The 24031-nt window shown below is 39.9% G+C and overlaps 1 protein-coding gene across 1 annotated transcript in view; it reads right to left on the bottom strand.

The window, feature by feature from the left end:
* The window catches only part of ARHGEF1 (Rho guanine nucleotide exchange factor 1), a 79904-nt gene that overhangs the window by 39870 nt on the left and 16003 nt on the right, over positions 1-24031 (bottom strand). Inside the window, exon 2 of the mRNA XM_063436255.1 lies at positions 9490-9551. Within this exon, the coding sequence (XP_063292325.1) occupies positions 9490-9516 (27 nt within the window). The 5' untranslated portion in view covers positions 9517-9551. The remainder of the gene's footprint in view (positions 1-9489; positions 9552-24031) is intronic.

The raw sequence follows: 24031 nt of genomic DNA, 5'->3' as shown, positions 1-24031 counted from the left end.
TCTTTATGTCGGCTATGTTTTCACTTCCCATTAGCCTAAAACTCAAAATTTACTTTGAAATCCAATAATTCACCTTTTACGGAATAATCCTGCTTAAATTATGCTGAAAACCAGGTGTGGGCGAGGTTTAGAAAAACAACAAATTCACGTCAGGACAGGATGTTGCCGTCTTTTGGTTGGCTGTGAATTATAGGACTTTCAGTTCCAAACATCAGGAATATGCTCTATGCTACAAATATTAACACACATGACGAACAGTGTTCAAATAAAGTTCGTAATGGCAGCAAAATAGAAAAAATAACTTGATCCAAATTTAAATTTCCTCAAAATACCTTTAAAAATGGACTTCCCAGCCAGATCGAGAAAGGCCTGGGGCCTACTAGGTTGGAACAGGCCTGGCTCTCTCAGGCAGACAGCTGTGTATTATGGACACAATACGGATTTGTTCTCCAGTGTGAAATCGTAATCATTTCTCTCACTGAATTTGTATTCAACGAATCTACAATTATTGTGGCGCTGTGTTCTACTTGATTCTTTCTGCAGTGTATTACGGACGCCCTTCTTAAGAAAAATGTCAAGCTCGTGATGAAGAAACTACCGTATTTATTGGCGTATAACACGCATTTTTTCTCCCTGAAAATAGGGGGCAAATGATGTGTGCGTGTTATACGCCGATATACATATTTTTCGCTCCATAAGACGCACTTTTTTTCCCCTCAAAAGTGAGGGGAAAGGTCTGTGCGTCTTATGGAGTGAATGTGAAGGTTTACTTACCTGTCTTGAAGCGTGGGCCGGAGTTCAGCGCGCACCGTGGTACTGGAACTTTAATTTCAGGTTCCGGTTTCCGGCGGGACTGAAAGGAAGTGCGCACTCTGTGTGCACACTTCCTTTCAGTCCCGCCGGAAACCAGAACCTGAAATATAAGTTCCTGTACCGCGGTGTGCGCTGTGAAGCCGGCCCACGCTTCAAGACAGGTAAGTAATTATGGGACAAGGGGAGGGAACGTGCACTATGGGACAAGGGGAGGGGGGGGAGACTATGGGATGAGGGGGGGAACACTATGGGAGGGGGGGGAGAATACTATGGAAAGGGGGGGGGAACACTATGGAAAGGGGGGGAACACTATGGGATGAGGGTGGGGGGAACACTATGGGAAGGGGGGAGAATACTATGGGAGGGGGGTAAATTTCCTTCTTAAAATGAGGTGCGTGTTATACGCCGATAAATACGGTAATTGGTTTTGCAGGCTGTTTCATAGCAGAAAATCAGAGTAAGGGTGAAATGATTTGGTAACAAACAAAATGTTTATCTTGGCAAATAGTATATGCAAAAAAAATGACAGGAGATTACTTTAGGACTTTTACTTTTCATCCACCTCACCTAAAAGTCTCCTGAATATATATTTACCAATATTTATCAGTTTTCTTGCCTTGGTGCAACCTGAGCATGCAAATATATAATGAAGAAAATTGCAGGTGCACTCATAGGTCTTGTATCAAGGTGATTCTTTTATTTTCTTAACATACAAATCAAATCTGTCCCGATCAATGTTCCGACCCCTGTAGGGTCTTTTTCAAGATGAAAAGATCTTGAAAAAGACCCTACAGGGGTTGAAACGTTGATCGGGACAGGTTTCATTTGTATGTTACGAAAATAAAAGAGTCACCTTGATACATGAACTATGAGTGCACCTTCAATTTTCTTCATTATATATAAATATATATATATATATACACACGCACACACACAGTTGGGACTGATATTCTTTTTCAATAAATGCGAATAAATAAATAAAATGCTACTGTATCTGCGTATTTGGAGGGGGACGGAGTGTCATATACGCTGTTAACCTGTAAAACTCTGCCCTGTAGTTATATGGGATGCATTGGCGGATCCAGGGGGGGGGGCAACGGGGCAATTGCCCCCCCCGAGATTCTCCCCTGCCGGCTAGTGCAGGGCTGGCATTGCCCAAGCGCCAGCCCTGCAATGTGCCTGCGGACCGGGGAGGGAGATCACTGATCTCCCTCCCCGGTCTGCAGGCACATTACTGACAGCCGACCGGAAGGGGAGGGAGAGAGGACCCGGGAGCTGTTACCAGCAGCTCCTCCGGGTCCTCCTCTCGCGAGATTTGGAGCGTTGCCGCGGTTACCACGGCAACGCTCCAAATCTCGCGAGAGTGAACTCTAGCCCTGGAGCGCGGGCTAGAGTTCACTGGAACCACTGGACCACCAGGGATTCCCCACTGGGACCACCAGGGATCCAGAAATGTCCCCCCTCCTCCTCAATAAAGGTAAGAAGGGAGGGGGGACATAAATATATTTTATTAAATACATTTTTTGTTTATTTTTATTAAAAAGCCCTCCTCCCCTCCCCCCCATACCCACTGCCCCCATACCCACTGCCCCCCATACCCACTGCCCCCCATACCCACTGCCCCCCATACACTGCCCCCATACACACTGCCCCCATACACACTGCCCCCATACACACTGCCCCCATACACTGCCCCCCATACACACTGCCCAACATACACTGCCCCCATACACACACTGACCCCATACACACACTACACACACTGACCCCATACACACACTGACCCCATACACACACTGACCCCATACACACACTACACACACTGACCCCATACACACACTGACCCCATACACACACTGACCCCATACACACACTGACCCCATACACACACTGACCCCCATACACACACTGACCCCCATACACACACTGACCCCATACACACACTGACCCCATACACACAAACACTGCCCCCATACACACACTTCCCCCATACACACACTGTCCCCATACACACACTGTCCCCATATACACACTGTCCCCATATAAACACTGTCCCCATACACACACTGCCCCACAAACACTGTCCCATACACACACTTCCCCCTTACACACACTGACCCACAAACACTGCCCCATACACACACTTCCCCCTTACACACACTGACCCCATACACACACTGACCCACAAACACTGCCCCACATACAAACACTACACACACTGACCCCATACACACACTGCCCCCCATACACACACTGCCCCACAAACACTGCCCCCATACACACACTGCCCCACAAACACTGTCCCCATACAACACTGTCCCCATACAACACTGTCCCACAAACACTGTCCCCATACACATACTGCCCCGCACACACTGCACACCTATACACACACACAGTGCCCTACACACACTGCTGCCCCCCCATACACACATTGCCCCAAACACACACACAGTGCCCCCCATACACACACTGCCCCACACATACATACAGTGCCCCCCCATACACACACTGCCCCACACAGACATACAGTGCCCCCATACACACACTGCCCCCTAACACACACACTGCCACCCTTACGCACTCACACTCACTTCACCGCTCACACACACACTGCACCTTTCACACACACACTTCACCCCCAACACACACCACTTCTCCTATGCCCTATATCCCAGCAGACCCCAGGTAAGTTGTCAAACTGTTCTTAAACGATATGACTACTTACTCTGGGGTGGGGTCCTGGCACTACTGGCACCATAACTACTACACTGAGCTGTAGTGGTTATTGTGCTAGGATTATTTTTTTTAAATAATCTACAAGTGCCCCTCCCGAGATCAGGCTCTGGATCCGCCACTGATGGGATGTGTGACTCATTGGCTGTCACAAGAAACTTAATTCATGAAAAGACATGAATGAAACAACCTTTAGTTGTTTTTTTTTTTTTTTTTTTTTTTCAAGTTAATAGATGCAGACAACTCTACAGGAGAGCCTATACATTCACTTAGAACGTATACAACAAGTACAGGCCATGCATGCATACACAGCATTTTGTATGGGTAGAAGGAAGTAGGGTATTTCATAAAACGGAAGAGTGAGATGTTGACATTTATTTGCTTCAAGTCTTGAAAAATGCGATAGTGATCTTGAGTTTGAACAAAAGTTGCTTTTGGCATATGCACATGTCCTAAAATAAATATAAATAAATAAATCCTCCCTGTCTTTATGCTGTATCGGGCATTGTGTAAGTGGACAGTTTGAGATACTTTTAATAGATTTTTGACAGACTGCTGGAAAACTCATTAAGTCAGGGGAATTCTGGGCAGTCGTTTAAATTGTTTCCCACTTCCTGCTTTCCAAATTTCAACAACAAAAAAAGTACACCAGAAATGTAATAAAATGCTCAAAGATGCATTCACAAAAAATAAATACATAAATAATAAATCTAGGAAATGTGATGTATGTACAAAAATAACATGCAATTCAAGTAATATTTGTTCAAACTCAACATTTTGCATCACATTTTGGTAGGTTATTAAGGCAATTTCCTTCTTTGGGGGTTGTTTTTTTTTACCACAGAGTTTTTCTATTAAACGATATATAAATAAAATAAATGGTACTTCATATCCAGCAGCCTATTAATAATAACAACAATAATAAAATGAATACAGGTACATTATAACATTTGGAACAAAATGGATTACAATAGGGCTACGTTCCAATGCATGCGCATAAATGGGGGGGAAATTGGAGCCATAATTTTTTAGATCATATTCACGCTATATGTACGTTTGCTGAGCTTAGCGGATAGGACCAAACACTGATAAGCACATACACTAAAACACAACTATAAGCTGTGATTAAAATTGAAGTTTATTTTTTTTTACTGAATTGAAAGAAATTCAGCCTGATTCTGGACACGTTTTAATGGAACAGAAAGGGTGCGATATAACTGATCTGTAATCGCACTTCACTTTAATCTGATACTACTGTCTTCTCACATGATAAAAAAGGACAACAAATTGTTTCTCATAGCCAAGGACGGTGCTTACCATTACCTAATTTAATGGTACTTATTCCATCGCCATGGAAAGATTAATGGCTGAATTGGCTTTGCTGCGATTCAGACCAGTCTCTAGGGTTTTAAAAGGTGCCTCAGTCAGAGCATGCAGCTACAGAGCTACTTCATTAACAAGGTTATTGGAAGTGGACAATCTAATATAATGCAATAGCTGCAAGCCTGATACATTTGTATTCCTTCTCTTAGCCCGGACATTGGAAATGCTAAGCACTAACTGCAATGAGACTTTTTCTACCAAGCATGGAAATTGTGAAAGCCTCAATATATGGACCTTCTGGTTACAATATTAAAATGTAACATTTCTGACACTTGCTGTGAATTTTGTATACAGCTTATTAGGATACACATATCTTCTTCAAATATATAGTATAGGAAGGCACAAATTATATCAACTAGTGTACACACATTTAAATGTACCTTCCAAGTGCCATAATTCATCTATACTTTTTCTAGCGACCTTACCTGGTCTCGCTGATGCTAAAATCCAACATACTCCCTTTTTGAACATCAGAATATCACTTCCTCCCTCTGACCATACATGCACTTGTACTATATGTATGGACAGCATGTGCATGGTGCATACATCCTTATTAAAGTATTACTTCAACCACTATGACCACTTCAGTGATTTGAGGTTGTCATGGTGGTAGGAGACTGGATGTGGAGTGTTTTTGCATGAAATACTGCAGTGCATATCCAAAAATATTTGCACTTAGGCACACGTGACTTTGGCAGCCTGAAACGCTGTTCCGGACTGCAAAATGTCAATTCTGGCAATAATAATCTTCTGCCCCTCCATGGAGAAGCTTGTTATCCCCTCCTTCCTTCCTTCCCTCCCACTGTGTGGTCCCTCCAGCTTTCCCCATTAAGGTATGTTTTTTTTTTATTGTAGTTTTCTTTTATTTAAAATTTCCATCATACCCCCCTCTCCTTGCCGGCTCAGTGTGCATGCATACACTCTGAGCCGGTGAAACAGTCCAATTACAGACTTCTCTAAGAAAGGCCGGCGATTGGACTGCGCAAGTGCAGAGATGTTGTCAGACAGGGATTGGAGATCAGCAATGGTAGCTTCGCCTGGCGCTGGATGTCAGGTAGGTTTTAAAGCTCATTACAGGTTTTAAGGGGGGGGGGGGGGGGGGGGGAGATGGCATATTAGTAATGCCCCATAGGGCACTCTGAATGACCAAAAAATATAGTTTTGAATTTAAGTTAATTTGCCTAAGTCTCATCACAAATTCCTCCTAGCTTGCATAGTATCTTCATTTTAGTATTTTCATATTTTCCGAAATACAAATACACTTCATATTAATCCAAGCTGTGTTTGGAGGGGAACAAATTAGATTGAGGAAACTCTTAAAAAAAAAATCAGAGAACATTGACATTTCTTGTTTCCTGAAGATATTTTATATTTGCAGCAAATGAATAATAAATATATTTTTTTCTTTCATTTTTAATTTGGAGGGATTTTTAACATATTATTTACATAATGAATTAAAAAAGGGGGGTGGATGTCTACTTTCAGCTGACGTGTCCCTTTAAATGGGGTGGCTGAAGTTGCAAATAAAACAACTAATAAATCTTCATTTTCTCATCAAGTTCTCAGTACTTGACATAAATCGTCTCCCTTGGAGGATCTGCCACTAGATTACTCTTTATTTAAAGGTTACAAATACCCCCAGACTATTTTTGCATTTCTGGCATTTTTTTTTTTCTCAATTTCTGGATACATTTTGTTTATTGTACTTCTGTGTATGCAACAGGGAAATACAGATCTTTAAAGAATGTGCAAGTACACACCTTATTTGTAATTATACCATTTGGTCAGAAAGATTCTGCTTTGAGTGCTTATTTTTCCTATTAAGCTATTCTGCTGGGATTGACCAAAATAATATTTTTTAGCTAATATTTCTTGTAGACAGCAAATCTTAAAACGTAACCCTTGCATGTCACCTCTTTCCCAAATTAGGTTTTTCTTACAATTTCGCAGATGGAATTAAAGTGTACTTTCGCTTGAGCAGCTTGATACAAAGTGAATCACTGGGCACTGCCCTCGGAATTGTCAAAATTAAAAAACAAAAGGCAAAAAAACACAAAACAACGCATAACGTGGAAGAGCTTCATCCAATTCCGTATTCTTGCGTTTATATAGAACATCATTTAGAATTTGGAAGCGAACTATAAAATGCATTTCTTAAAAGGCATGGAACGTTTTACAAAAAATTTTCAGCAAAGATTGTATTACTAGACTGTCTGAAAGAGCAAACACAGCGCTCTGTAGGAGAGGCCTATAATGAAGGACCTGGAAGTTTTTGTTTTTAAAAATTAGTCCTGGCCGTGTCCCCTTGCACTGCCTTGAATCCTGTAACTCGATCATTACATTTTTAAAAAATATTTATCAGAGGACAGTGTTTTTGGAGTGTACTACACAGTCCAATATTTTTTGCTGTATTCAGGAAAAACTTTGTCAGCCTTGTTCTTTATCGAATTTTTGAAGATGCAAGACATGTAAAAGACACTGTAGGCTTCCTTTGCTCCACCAGGTTCATATTTCTTGAACACAAAACTTTAAAGGAAGAGAACTCTATAACTAAACAAATACTCATAGCTCTACAAGGCTCTGAAAAGGCACCTCCACCCTATCCTAACCCAAAGCAAAGACCACCTATACTACAGGACCTGCATTACCATTATATTTCTCATTGCACGTTTTAAACATTACGAGGCCCAAAGTAGCTTTGTTCTTCTTTTTCCTTAATACCACATGAAGTTGAGTTCTATGTTAATAACGCCTCAACTCTGCAACTTTATCTAATTACCTTTAGAACTTCCGGTTTCATTCCAATCTTTCAGATAAACACAGCAAACTTTCATGTATACCGTACTTGAAATCTGGAGAAGTTCAGTCTGCCAAGCTGCAGAGTGCTCACGCGCTCATTATTTCAAGCTAGTGGGTGACGGGAACAATAGCCCAAAGTCAGCTAACTCACAAGCAGTAATTGATACTTTTATTGAGATGATTCTATTGAGATTATAATCCTATTGTTGATTATTTCGATTAGCAGATGACTTGCAGTGCTGTATTGGTGGCCATAAAAAAAAAAAAACACTAGTCCCGGGGCCTTTAGAAGGATTTGGGTTACAAAGATTTTTCATAAGATAATAATATCCCAATCTTCTGCACTTATCTCATTATGAACTTGCCCAAAATATCCAAGGCATTTAAAAAGTCAAACAAACAAGAAAACACTCAATTTGAGTGTTCTTGTAGACCAGGGTAATCCATCCAAGTAGGCCGGTTGATCTCCAGTCTTTGATAAACTAAACATCTGACCGTTGTCTCCTGTTGTAGATCATTCCTGATAAATCCATCAGTACTTTCTCCCTCATCTCCAACTGAAGTTTGTATCGCCGATCCGAGGCAAATAAATATGATGCAGATCACTGGAAATCCCAAAATTACTTTGCTCTTTTGTGATTATCAAGGATTCTGTGCCAACAGCAGATAAGGGAACAATTTTATTCCAATTGACCTGATGGACAATTCATGATGAACAAAACTACCAGGTTAAGATAATGACTTATTTCAAAAGCTTGTTCAAGGTTTCCATGTTTGCAGACTATGGTAGTAAAGATATAGAAGCTGTAGTGAGAAGCAATATAATACATCCCTGTATAGAGGTCATGGTCTCAAGGCAACCACAAAAGTTGAAGAACCTCAAATATCATGCTACACTGTAGGATCCAAGACGGTTAATCTGTTCTTTCGTCAACAGGTCAACATTGTAATAACATCTGCAATTCCTTGGGTGAGTTTGCCTGCTCAGAATGGACTATTTGTCCCTAAGGTTTTCCATCTTACTTAGGACAGCAATGACGATAAGTTGGATATATAAAGTTGAACATTTCAGAGCTTTCGTTTAGATTTAGTCTAAGTATATTCTCTGGAACGGTCATAAATATCTGCTACTCCCTTTTTTGTGTTTCTGGATTGGGGCCCAAGCCACAAAGTTAGGCCTAACTATACACCAGGAACATATAAATGTAGTGTTTGTCTAAATGTGGTCGCACAGCCCCCTTTGGTAGAATAAGCAAAGATTACCTCACTGATTAGTCACAAAGGACTTCTTTGTAGCTTTTCATGGTGAACCAACAAGCCATTTACCAGAATCTTGGAACTCATCAGGAATACTGAAACGTAGCTTTTTGCAAGATCCAGGCTAAACTGTCATCTCTAGACTGCAACTCTTCTTTTATAGCTCCATGGAATATTTTCATAAATAACACTCCGATATTACATAATTACATATAAAAACACAAATCAAGCAAACTGTGTATTGCCGTATGTAACAGTGTCCAATTTACTGCATGAACATTTAATAACTTTTTTTTTTTAAAGCTAGTAGAGAGAACTATCCACTCTCTTTGGGAAATCTGAACTTGATAAATAAAGATTAAGCCTGAATTCTGAATGGAATGTTCTATAAATAATTGACGTGCTTGTGCCACTGAGTGCATCAAGTGGAAGGGATTCCTAATGGATGGGTCAATTCATGTAATTGTCTGTCTATTACTCTTTGTGTAAGACATAACTCACCCCAGAATGACCATCTTCTGGGTCCATGTTGTCTGTCTGGCAGAGGTTAACCTTTCAGAGACCTGAAGAGAGAATTAGAATATGTTAAATTATATCATGAAATATATCAAGAATAGAATTTAAAAAAGCTATACATTGACTAGGTGCAGTGGAAGGCAACCTTCGGCACTCCAGATGTTGTAGACCACGTCTTCCTTGATGCTTTGTCAGCATTCTGGGAGTTGTTGTCTCCAGCATTTGGAGTGCCAGATCGATTGCCTACCCCTGCAGAGGATTCACTAAACTGTAGATCGTCAGGAGCCCAACGTAAATTTTACATTTTAAGTACAAATAGCTTAACTGGAAACAAAGATGACTTTTCCGATTCAGATATTTTAGCGTAAAATTTAAACTCCCTGAATATCCGACAATTCACACATTAACGAATTACCCTGACAGTACAGAGGGAAGCGGCACCTCACGGCACATGCAAAATGTACGGAGTGTTAAAATTTCACAGTTATTGATTGAAACCTGAATTTTTCAGGAATTTTAAGGGACTTTCGAATTTTAGGGCAAAATGGGAAAACTGAAAACACTCCTGACTTGGAGAATGTGACATTCAAGATATTTAGACCTAAAATGTTAATTTAACTTTGGATTCACACTTTGGTGAGTAATTCTGCTAACAGCCTGCTAGGAGCGTTCAAAGTGTGGCTTTGTGTCTGCACTGCCATTTTGTTACACAGATTGAATTGGCCAATATTTTGTTACATAGCTGTCTGCTTCATTGTGACGGGCCCTTTGAAGCGCAAGCCTTCATCTCATTTTGCTCAGATGTGTCTAAACTGGTCCTCAATTAATTGCGTCTGACACAGCGCAGTACCAAGGAGCATGCAGAAACGCAAAACTGTAGAGGACTAACTTTTACGGGTGGTGTAACCAGGGCTTTAAAGGGCTCTAAGTCAGAGAAGATTATTTCTGACCAAAGCAGGGGTCATTAAACACTAGAGGCCCAAACTACGCCCCTGGTAGTCATAGTATCACATGCTGGAGATTAGGCAGCAGAGGGGGAGATGTGATAAGTGCGATAGAAGGGATGACTGAGTAAAATAGCCAACAAGTTAATGACATGGGAGAATAGAGCAAAGGGTGGAAAGGAATGTCAGGTATGCAAGCAGGCCCCCACCCCTACTGCCACCTTTCTTCCACCTCCTCTGGATAAGGGGAGGCAGCAAAGCCTCAGGGTGCGAACTCTTGGGACAATATCCCCCCCCCCCCCCCCTTCCCATTCTCCCTCAGACACACAGCTAAATACCAGCTGTTGTGTCCGAGTAGGAGGGTAGAATTGGAATGTGCCGTCTGATCTTGGCTCAGTTACATGCTGCCCGTTTCATGCCCTCGCATGCCAAGGCTGTGGTAACTGTTTTGGTGCTGGGTTAACATTCGTGAACTGAACATACAGCCCTGGCTGTAAATTAGTTATTGAAAACAACTGTCCCGAAATCTGATCTGATCATTTGGTGTATAAGTCCCAACAGGCCACATCCCGCTGAAGATAATGGGAGTTGCAGTGTAAAACACAGCGTTTTCTGACAGATTTCCAATCTATGCTTTAAACTGAGCAGGCTAAACCATAAAAGCATATAAAATGCCACAACTACCATGTTTACATTAAAAGTGCTGCTCTGCAGTATGTATAATGTATAGGATGCAGGACTCCACAATGATAACTTCAAACAGATTCAAACAGAAGGTTCTCAATGCGACATTTATAACTTCAGCAATGACCGTATTTTATTTTTGTTTAAAATAATTTTCATTCTATAATTTTAAAACGTTTAAGCCTAAAATATCACAGGTCTAAACCTCCAATTAACCCCTAGCCACCGATCACAACTACATGACAAAATATTATCATGGTAAATATTTAGGAACAGGAAAAATCATGGGGCAAAAAGCTATTTTGTGCGCTGTGCCTAAACAGCAGGGAAATGCAATATTTAATTATTTAAAATAGTAGCGCACATTAAACAGTTGGCTTGGCAGATGTAGACGGATTTTCTACGCATTTCTACGAATGAAATACATCAACGGTCCTAGCTATTGAAGCAGCTGTCAGCAAGAAATAGCATTGCATTAACAAATAATGCAAAGTCCAAATTTCTATTTAAAACAGATCAAGTCTAATAATTCGTAGGAAGACTAAGGAGGTATTAATGCCTTGCCGCTACCTCTGTATTTTGTGTTGAAATTGGCATTTTTTAGAAATTTCCTGTTTCGCCCCCAGAAGAAAATGTTTGATGCTGTAAAAATGTGCCAGTCGGACTACGAGTTGGAGTATCCCTTTAATTATAGGGAGAATCAAAAACAAACAGAAACGGCTTGAATGTTCTTCAAATTATCCCTCCACATTTACTCTGCAAAAACTATAAGTAGTACCTGCTTGCTTGAGTACCACTTTAAAGAAAAACAAATATTCAGACTTTTTTAAATCCCTTTATACATCATCTCCTTTTTTTGTTTGTTTGTTTGTTTGTTTTTAGTTTAAATCCATTGCCCTATATTTTGTCTTCTAGCTTCAAAGATCGGCTATTTTTCTAAACGAAAAGCAGAAAAGGTTTTATTTTTTTCACGCTTGATGTGACTTGCGTAGAAAGTATCCACAGGTGCACCTCTCACACAGAAATAAGCACATTCTGTATTGAAGTGCCTTAAGTAGTGATGCAGAACCTCTAAACGATTTGATATTTTAGACATAAATCTGAAGATGGATCTGAAATAAAGTGTTTTGCTCCATTTATATATATATATATATTTTTTTTTTTTATCATCAGTAATGACACTTGATGGGTGTTTTTCTATAGCAACAGATTACAAAAAAAAAATCTAAAATTTCACAATTATAGAGTTTATATTATGTGCATACCACGGATATTTTAGACTGTACAGTATTTATTCAGCAGTGTAAGAAAAAAATATGGGGGGAAGGGGAGTGCACAGGAACAGAAACCAAATTGTAACTAAAAAGTGTGTTCTGGTAAGTAAGCACAGGCACATCCACACATTGTTTGCACATACAAACATTTGCACATTTTGTGTACTTGACACCATGAATTTCCTGCTGAGAGAGGACAAGTATGGGAGTTATGCAGTGCACTAGGTGCAGATAAAAGCTGTAATAAGCAGGTATTTGCCCAGCCCCCGCCAGTCTCTCAATTGTAAACCCCTCTGTCTGCGCCTTCCATGCCTCCCCTTCCCATTGGCAGACAGCCAGAGTTACTCACACACTCGGTCCGCACAAACACAGCCAGCCGTGGCAACAATACATACACAAGTGTGATATTAAGGCCTTAGGAGGCGTCGGGGGAAGGGATACAAGCAGGGATTTATAAAGTACCACTACTAGGCCCAAGAGCCAACACTGTACAATGCAATAGAAACAAAATAACAAAAACGCCCCAACAAACTTTATTTTGGAAATGCAGGAAACATGAGCAAGTTTATAATCAGAGTTAACCTCTGTCTGTTTGTTTACTAAAGTTTTGTTTCTGTGAATTAAAAAATTTAGCTCAAAATAGCTAGATTAGAAAGCACATCCAAGGCTATGTTTTGAGTTACACTGTTACACAGTTTTTTCCACCCTAAAATGTCTTTCTCGCTTCGAATTCACTCTGTATTAAAAAAAGAAATTATAATTTTTTGTTTTTTTAAATCACTCTATAGTGAATAAGTCTTGATGGCAAGACGGAGGAACTAAGTTTCTAAGTTTATTTCTCTAACTAAGCCCGTTCATTGATTGTAAGCTTTTTTGAGCAGAGCCTTCTTCCACTGCTGTCTGTGTTAATTAATTTTGTATTAATTACTTGTTTTTCAAAAATCCCCATTTAAAAACCGTAAAACGCTGCGGAACATGTTGGCGCTATAGAAACGCCAATAATAATAATCACTACTTCCCTCCCAGCCACTACCATATAAGCATCTTTTTCGGGTTTTGCAAAGAAAGTGATGGTGCTGCTTTGAAGGGTCACTACAGGCACCCAGACCACTTCATCTCATTCAAGTTATCTGCGTGCGGAGTCTCTATACCGTTAAACCTTGAAATGTAATACATTACAGTCCTAGAGAATCTGCAATGTTTACATTTACCGCTAATAGCAGAGGCGCTTCTAAGTTTAACGCCGTGGAACAACTCTGGACGTCCTCATGCTCTGCATGAAGACATCCAGCCTCTTGCAAAATTCCATAGGAAAGCATTAAGGCAATGATTTCTTATGGGGAAGGACTAATGCACGCACTGTGTTTGACGCGCATGTGCATCAGGTTCCTCTTCGTTGGAAGAGGCTGAGATAGAGTGGCGCAGAGGTGCAGGAATCAGGTCAATGTTTTAAATGTTTTTTTTGTTTTTTTTGTACCCTTTCATTGCCATGGGATAAAGGGGGGGCACAGAGGGGCACTAGTTTTAAGAATACAGCTTTGTATTTCTAAAACTGGGGCTCCAAAATGATGTTTTTTGTTCAAGATGGCAGGGCGTGTGTGTAGTGGGAATATATGGCAACAGGTGTTCCATACTTTGTCTGTCTGCTGCATGGGTACACACAGTCGTCCTGAAACGTGAATGGTGTCAAATCCCAGCGCGCTAATGAGAGAATGTCCGCACAATCACGGAACAATGAATAATGGCATCACCCACATCTAGAGGTGCTGTGCAGATATTCTGTACTTACCTCCGCTTCACTCCTCATCCGTGTAAATGTTTCAATAGTGTTTCCTGGGGCGAGGGATTGACACACTGTCACTATCAGAGAAGTGACAGTTTCTCTTCAAGAAAATCATTTGCATGAGTCTTCCCAGAATCCTGTGCTGTTGTGAAATCTGTGATAAAACAGGTCCTACAAGCATATCTAACACAGATAGCTGTGGGCAACAATACCGCGTATCTTCTGTACTGTGCGTAGCGTAGGGATGGGATAGATTTCACTACATTCAAAAATTAGATTTTTTTTTTTCCTCCTCTTCTGAAAATGAATATCCATTTGCTAGGAATTGTGGAAACACAAGAAGATATAGTGGTGCATGAAACAGATAACAATGCAGCAATATTTATTTTCTGGCATCTGTGTTACATGGAGAAGCTATCTTTACCACAAACACATCCTCGAAGCTACATTTGTGGTATCTGTTCAAATGCAGAACATGTCTACCTCTGCGTTGCTCGTCAGTAATGTGACCCAGCCCCTTCCAGTAAATGGCCTTGGTAAACTGGCTAAGAAGAAACACATTGGGGTTTATTTATTGAACTGAGAAATAGGACAAAAAAAAAATTAAAGGAGAATTTTCCTATTTAGTGCAGACTAACTGAATAGTCTGCATTTCATACAGGTTTTCCAGCACATATATTTTGGTCCAAAACGTTCAATTCCCAAATTATTTTTTACACAATTCAACGGTTAGGGAATAATTGTCTTTAATGATTTACGCAGTAAGTTGTGGTGAATTTATATTCAATATGCCAAATTTAATCAGAACTAGAAGAGAGTAAACATAAGGATGTCTTTATTTTTTGTAAACACATTTAAAACAAAAGGAATATTGTCATTTTTGGGAATTTTTAATATTATTTTTACGTATCCTCTATGTTGCAAGAAACACCCTGGGTACCATGAAAATTTAATTGAAATGATTGTATCTGGCAGACAGCATACATAGGAAGTGAGAAAGCATTTAGGGCCACCCAATGTGTCCTATTATCTTCAGGGGCCCGGTCAGTGCTGTAATAGCGCGACCTCGCCCCTTTAAAAAAAAAAAAGCAGCCGTAACGCAATTGCTGCTGGGAGGAAGTGACGGCCGGTCACTTCCTCCCAGCTTACTCCACGCGGGAAGGAGGAGAGACAGCCTGAAGGCAGAGAGGCGAGGCAGCCGTTGCCCATCATCCCCAGCCACCTTCCTGCAATGCAAAGGTAAGGAAGAGGAGTGTGGCTGAAAAGTTAATTGTGTGTGTGTATATGTGTATGTATGCATGTATGTCTGTCTGTATGTCAACCAGTATGTGTATGTATGTATGCCTGCCAGTATGTATGTGTGTATGTATGTATGTCAGTATGTATGTGTCAGTATGTCTATGTATGTCTGTGTGTATGCCAGCATGTGTATGTATGCCAGTACATATGTATGTGTCAGTATGTATGTATGTATGCCAGTATGTGTGTCAGTATGTGTGTATGTGAGTATCTCTATCTCCTTATGCATGTGTGTGTGTCTGTATGTGTGTGCCAGTATGCCTGTATGTGTGTATGTCTGTTGCAGTATTTGTATCTGTAAGTATGTGTGTATCTTTCTGTGTGTGTCTGTGTGTGTATTCCTGTGGGCGGGATTTGGAGGTGGGCACCCGGGGGCCCAGACCTTGAGCTGTGTGAGGGGCCCCAAAATTTCTGATGGCGGCCCTGTGTGCTGCTTCCCAAAAGGAGAGCTTAGACAGCAAACCCAAACACATGCATAACGTCCCTGGGTCGTTCTCTGTGCATTACCCATGAGCTTGAAGGTTACATAGTTACATAGCTGAAAAGAGACTTCCGTCCATCAAGTTCAGCCTTCTTCACATATGTTTTTGCTGTTGATCCAAAAGAAGGCAAAAAACCTAGTCTGAAGCGCTTCCAATTTTGCAACAAAGTAGGAAAAAAATTCTTCTTGACCCAAAATAGCAGTCAGATGTCTCCTTGGATCAAGCAGCTATTACCCCACCAATTAGAAATTATATCCCGGTATGTTTTGTTTTTGCAAGTATTCATCCAATTAAAGGTTGAGCAGTTCTTGATGTCTCCATAAATCTTAAAAAGTTTACAATGCCAGGCGTGGCCGGCTGAGACACCACACAGACACAATGCTGTGGGGCTCCGATAAAGCCCTGATAAAAAGACACTAAAACCGAGTAAACTCACCTTTTTGAAGGCTACTTAGCACCCCTCCACCAGCCGACGCTATGGGGCAAAAAAATAAGCGGAACCAGCTCCCGGAGACACACAAACTGCCTGATATCAGGCTCTCATTCAAAAGGCCTGCACAGCTGACACTCACCAAGATGGCGCCTGAGGCCCAGTGCAGGCCAGAGGCCTCGGAGGACTTAAATAAGGATGAGGAGCTCCCTGACTAACCTCGCCCAGGCGGAGTTTACCAATCCTCCGAATCAGATGATGACTCCTCACCGTCCACAAAGGGTGACATCAAGAGGCACCTAACGGATTTGTGGCAGGTGTGGAAGGCAGATCTTCAGCAGGCTTAAGTAGATAGGGAAGGTACAGAGGAGGGTACAGCCATTACAGGAGAGGGAGACCCTGAATGATGCCCAGCTAGGGGAGACCAAGGGACAGCTGGCAGAGCTTTCAAGCCAGATCCAGCAGCTGAGACAAACGGTGGTCTCCTTGGAAGCTAGGCACCACTGACGGAATATACGCATAAGGGACATACCCAAAGAGGTTGGAGGGGTGGAATTGCTCCCATTTGTACAGAGGCTGATTGCCTCAATGGGCCTCACAGGGAGCTCAGACACTGCATGTCATCTCGACATTCCATGTCCGCAAGTCGGCTACAGAATCAGTAGGGGTCTGCCATTCTAAACCATTCCAGAGACATAGGCACAGTGCAATACAGTGATCTCTCATTCTCAGTTCTCCTGGAGAAGCCAAGAGACTCCATGACCTGTCCATTAGATAACGCTTGGGAGCGGATGGATACCTAATAGTTCCCCGTGGGAAGGAGACGCTTACCCCTACATCCAGCAAAGATACAGAACCATTCTTCAGGGCTTTAGACCTGCAAACCCTGTCCGGAGCGGAAAAACAGCAGTCCAAAAACAGCCACTGACCACAGAGAGGGCAACTTGAGACCTAACATAAGACTGTCTGAGGGAACAATCCGTAGGCTGTCCTCCAGGCCTTAAAGGGACCTCGGCATCAGAACCATTTAATCTCTCTAGTTACCCGTTGACATAGGTAAGGCATCTGATGAGTTATCAAACACCGTTCTGAGCGAGTTGAGCGCGTTACTTGGTGAACTACACCCATACCCAGTATTTTGATTTATGTCTATTCTGTGATATTCAAATAATGGAAAAGCTATATGTATTAATGCTAATAAAATACAAATATTAAAAAATATATATATTTTTCAATGCGCTCCTCCCAAAATACACTGTACCGTACAGTGACAAGATCAGGGATTTACCCTCTCATTAGTCCAGGCAAGTAGACATTTAGCCCTTGTTTAGTGTAACATGGATGCTCCTGGCTTGCATTGCCGAGTTGCTTTTAAAGCCTGCTATGTAGGACTTGATGTAGCCCTGCAATATTGTACTTTTACAATGTATATGCATGTGATGTTTGTATTCACATACATAGACACTAACTCTCTCTGCCCTGATACGCCAGGGTCTGCCACTTTCCACATTGCGTCAACGGCAGTAATGAATGGGTCCCAGCTCTCTGATTCAGTATGAGGGAAGACACACACTATTCCTTGCTTTTTTTTATCCGCTAAGCACAGACTACTTTTAGCACATTCTCCAACAGAGCATCCCAGTGGTCATTCTTTCATAAGTGCAGTACCATAGCCCACATCAGAATAGCAACCTGGGCAGACAAGAAAGGAGACAGGAGTCTGACAAACATGCAATCAAAGGTTCGTGGATTGAGGGATTGTAAGTCTTGTTTTTTACAGAGATGTCCTACGTAAATGAAAAACTAGATATGAAAACAGGATCAGCCTGTTACAGAACAGAAATACCACGTAATAAATAATGCATGAAATACAAACTACAAACAAAAAGAAAACTTCCCAAACAAACCTCCAAAATGAGTCTCCGATCAAGCCAATGTGGTCAAAACAACTACTGATCAAAACGAGCCCCCATTTTACTCAATGCGGACAAAAAGAGTGACACTAAATTAGAAGACTTACTCATAATAACCAGGATCGATCAACACCATTTATTTTTATAAGACAGATAGATAAACCCCATGATTTACTATAGTTTATATACATTATATTTTATTCTGGTTTATCTGTTCCTTATACTTTCTTGTTTTATCTTTCACAACCTGTTTTCCTGCATCTTTTGATGCCATTTCATTTTGTTAGGTCTATAGGGGTCCCTATACACAGTGTGTGCTTCATTTGGTTTAAAGGAACACTATAGTCACCTAAATTACTTTTAGGTAACTGCTTAATAAAGCAGTTTTAGTGTATAGATCATTCCCCTGCAATTTCACTGCTCTTCACTGTCATTTAGGAGTTAAATCACTTTGTTTCTGTTTGTGCAGCCCTAGCCACACCTCCCCTGGCTATGATTGACAGAGCCTGCATGAAAAAAAAAAACTGGTTTCACTTTCAAACAGATGTAATTTACCTTAAATAATTGTATCTCAATCTCTAAATTGAACTTTAATCACATACAGGAGGCTCTTGCAGGGTCTAGCAAGCTATTAACATAGCAGGGGATAAGAAAATCTTAATTAAAAAGAACTTGCAATAAAGAAAGCCTAAATAGGGCTCTCTTTACAGGAAGTGTTTATGGAAGGCTGTGCAAGTCACATGCAGGGAGGTGTGACTAGGGTTCATAAACAAAGGGATTTAACTCCTAAATGGCAGAGGATTGAGCAGTGAGGCTGCAGGGGCATGTTCTATACACCAAAACTGCTTCATTAAGCTAAAGTTGTTCAGGTGACTATAATGTCCCTTTAAGTACTTTTCATATTTCCAATGATGATCTACTCTACAGCATTTTAAAAACTTACATCTTTAAAGTTTTTGATCCAAAATGGAAAGGCTTACTAATTTAAGCAACGACCAGCTAACAGGCTAGTAGAAGCTAATTCATTCCGTCTGAATTCCTCTTTTTAATTTAGACACTTTCTAGGCGTTGCTTCCTTCCAGAGAGATTTATGGAATCTGTTGACTAAATTAAGGTAACCGGTAATATTATGACTCTGCCCATAAAACCCAAATTAAAACCAATAAAATGTTCTTAGGAGACTTCATGCCCTTCGCATTTACGGACATCGTCTAGTGATTATTTGTCTTTCTTTATGGAAGGTCTTTTTTGAATGATTATTTTTAAGTAACTAAAAAGCTGCAGATCAGTCATTCAGTCTTACTAAACTAGGAATTGTGGAAAATTGAAAATTTTAGGCAAAAACTACGAATTTGGAAAAGTTTTACAACTCGGTCAAAATTTCCTCTTGAATTTTCTACAATGTCAGTTTTGGTGGCTAAACACAGACAGTAAATTAATTGTTAAACCAGTACATTTAAAACTACGTTTGAGTTCTAACATGAAAATACTCGTTATAGTAATACAAATTTTTAGTGACAAGAAAGACAGGCCTGCTCACTACGTTTTCCAGTTCAGTTATATCAGCCTTAAAAATTCAAATTCCATTTGAATTGACTTTGAACTTACCTAAGAGAATAACTCAGAGTAATTCACAGTGTTTAATTGTCAGGAATTTCAAGTAAATTTCAACTCAAAGGCCAAAATGTATGCATTGAAAAACTATCCTTGTTACTTAGGTTAGTTCATTTTATTTTGTGTATTTTATTTCCAACAGTGAGGGGTCTAAACGCCGAATGGCAAGCACTATACAATCAATAAATTAAAACCAAAAACTACTTACTAAAGACAACATACAGTACCCGACAGAGAATACAGTCAAATTTAGCTTTTTTTTTGTCTGTCTGTTGAAATCAGGAAAATGTCCATGCAACATAAGACAGCCAAACTGCAATATATCACTCCATTGTTTCAATTCTCCCGATACGGACCAAAGAAATACAACTTAAACCCAAAGTCCCACACTTTTAAATCAATCTAATGCTACCCTAAATCTCACTTATCACTCGACGGATATACCCCACTCTTAAATAATTCCCACACCTGGCTATTACATTAAGGGTAGTTTTTTTAAAACAGTTTGTTCCCTGTAGCTGGGAAATTCAGTTAGAATTGCAATTTCATGGAGATATTTTAAAATAGATCTCGCTGCAGCAATGAGATTATCACATTATCACAAACAGCAGGTATCCATTTGGGACAATTCCGCTCGTCTTCTGTTACAAATGCAGAGAGAGTCCAGGCACAGAGATTGCATCTTACTGCAGACGTTTTATTGGAATAAGCCGAACATGACCACCGTTAGGCTGATATGGACAGCCTTTTTCAATTTATACTTTCAAGTCATGCTTCTTGTTTGTTTGTTTGTAATTTCATTTCATTTGTGTTTTTTTATTTTTTGGATCATTAGACAAAGTGGGTATACAAAGATATGCACTCAGCCAGATTCAGTAGGAAAAAAATGTCTATACAGTATATGAAATGTATAAACAAAGAGCTCATGCATACACACAGGGATTTAACTCGAACCCGAAATAGAAACTGCTGAAACACAAAGAGCATGTGAACGAGACAAATCAACGAGACAGATTGACATATTCTATACAACGTGGAACATGAATTTAAAACTGCAGACAAACAAACAAGGGAATTGCAAATGTCCAGATTGTCGATGTTGGTACCCAACATCCTCCGAATCATACGTGCAGCATCAAATATATTTATAGTGGCTGAATGGAGTCATATCATTTGGGGTGTAGTGGCTGTGTGTGCTGCCAACCTAGGATTCACAGACTAAATATTTGGTCGAATATTTGCTTGTGGTGGTAACAATTTAAGCCAGTAAAATGGCTGAGTGGTTAGTGCACCAACAGCAGTATCTCAAAAGCACAGGTCCGTTTCCCAACAAGGTCATCTCAGCCTTTCTGGCTGATAGAATTATAAATAAAACTAATAATAATAATAAAAAAACATTGAGCTGGGAACTTGCACCGCGATAAACGTACTTTTAACTATTTTCAAATTATTATAGATTACATTTTATTTCCATATGACGACATAACACCAATGAATGCACACCATATCAACAATACAAATGGACATGCGGTGAATTTAACAGAAACCAATGAGCTATACTTATGGGACAGGCGCAGATAAAATACCCAGAGAATTTTCACAATTTATGCATAAAGTAAATTGACAGACTGACACGCTAACCATTGTATGTACGTGGAACACACAGGCTGCCTTACAGACACTATGTGACACACAAACACAAGAGCACAGTGAGTCACCGAGCAATGTCCACACTATGTGTGTGTTATTTCAGTGTCCCGTGCCCCTCCTGGTCTGACCCCCATCATGAATACACAGTCTGTAAGAGCACAAAACCCTCTCAGAGACTAAAGAGGAAAGGGAAAAAGGTAATTTAAGATGGCCAGGTTGCCAATCCACCCAGAGGCTGCTGGAACACCCAGGCCCTACATTACAGCCAGCTCACAAAACTACCATTCTATGGCCCACGGAGGCTGCATGCCTCGTAACAGACTGACACTGTTACAGCGGCAACGACCACATTATTCGGGGGACGCCAATGGATGTACGAGACTGACAAAGACACAGCTATACTTCACAATTAGCTGAAAAAAGAAAAAAGAAAACCTCATAGTTACTTTATAGCTAATGCACTTAGGGAGAGAATGAACTATTAAAATATTATTATTATTTTTTTATTTAATATTTTTTATTTTTTTTTTAAAGGCCATTATATTGAAAAACATTAGTGTATCAAACGTTGACCACAAATTAAATTACTGTAGAAGCTTTTAGATTCATGTTGAGAGCGAATTTCACAGAATTATAATGATCTGAATGTATTTCTTTTTTTTTTTTTTTTTTTAAATGTCTGGTGCTTAAATCTGTGTCTCCTTTGGTTAGAAAGGCCATTCAGATTTTATCGGACTACATTGCTGTAAAGTAAACGGAAAGGTACTTAGTACAGTGCATCTGTCACATTAGCGAATACAAAGTCATAAAAAAGCTGAAGTCAAAATACAGCAGAATTTGTTCCGATTCAACTAGTTTGGCCTGAAATTTTAAATTCACTTGTCGAAGTGACAATTCCAATATTTGATAATAAGCCTTCTAGAAATGTTTTAAATATTTGTATTTTGGCTTTTATTTAGAAAATTGGGTTTCCAACTCTCCATAATTCACTGTTTAGTGAATTCCTCCAATATGCATACCTTAAGGCTAAGACAAACCCCCTACTTGTCTCAAAGACATTAATAAAATAAAAGCTTTAAAGTAAGAATAGGCATTTTATGTATGTGATCAGCTCATTTGATTAATGCACCACCATTAGAGCCTATTCAGACTTTAGTGTCATTGGCTCGTTCCTAGCGGAGTCAACTCAGACATTCATTCTTTTAGATAAATAAAATGACATCGATGTCTAAGCGGACCAATATTTTGTTCCAGGTATTATACAATTATATACAATATAATCATATATAAATCATTATGTTTGACGACAAATTGATCTGTCCAGCGTAGAACACTTTTCAAGTTGCTTCAAAGCTAATCTATCTGGTTAAAACAAAATCGAACGAAGTTCTATGCTGCAAAAATTGATTTATGTATTATTTATATATTGCTTGGAGTGTTCCTTTAAGGGTATCCTCTTAAACCAGGAGCTGGCTACAATATTTCAGCCAGTCCATGGTGTCCCTCTCCTTTCACTGTAAAAACAAATACTTGGACACTCCGCATTGATCTCCAACAGAAGTGAAATACAATGCCACTACTAAAATATTTGTGGCACCATCATCCCTCGTTCACCCAGGGAGCAACATTTTTTTTTATTAAAAACTGCCACTGGCACGAGCATTGTTTCAGTGACTAATGGCTTTTAATAGCAATAATAACAGCACTATATTATGTGTTTTGGGCGCCATCTGCTTTTTTTTATCCTTTTGATATTTTTCAGCTACCAGGCATCTGGCATTAGGCAAAAAAAAAAAAATATATATATATATATATATATATATATCAAAGTGATTGGCATGGTTGCATTTCAATTGCTTGAGGCATCTGTTTAACCATTTTGCGTGTGTTCTATATACAATAATGTTCTACATTGTAGTTCAAGTGCCCAGAGCATCTTGTTAATGTTTCATTTTCTCTTTGGTGTACAAGTATAATACTGTATTGTAGAGGTTTCCCATTACCTACTGGAGAGCAAAAAATCAATACGTACACCCAAGGAAAAAGGCTTCCTACATAAATATATAAAGGCTTTTCTCTATACATTCTATCGCCTGCTAAAACGCAGGAAGAATGTCGGGTTGGGGTTATTTAGCAGAAATAAGATCTTTAAAGACAAATAATGTAAATAATAATACAGCAAGTATCCCTACTGGGGTCTCTATTCACTAAAACGAATTGGAGAAAAATGATAAGCCAAGCGCAGTTTTTAGGCAAAAACTGAATGTAACCAATCACCATATGTGTGATATATGTGTACACACACACACACACACACACACTTTCTGATAGTACCAGTTCACAGCAGAGTAATTTACACAGAACAATTAAAGGGTTTAATATTCTTTTGTCAATGCATCTGTCAAACAAATCTGTTCATGACTTTTCACTAAATTATTTATGATCGCAAACTAA

The sequence above is a fragment of the Pelobates fuscus genome, chromosome 11 (genome assembly GCF_036172605.1).
Source record: "Pelobates fuscus isolate aPelFus1 chromosome 11, aPelFus1.pri, whole genome shotgun sequence".
NCBI lineage: Eukaryota > Metazoa > Chordata > Amphibia > Anura > Pelobatidae > Pelobates > Pelobates fuscus.
The sequence above is the reverse complement of the archived record's forward strand: the minus strand, read 5'-3'. Positions and strand labels throughout refer to the sequence as shown.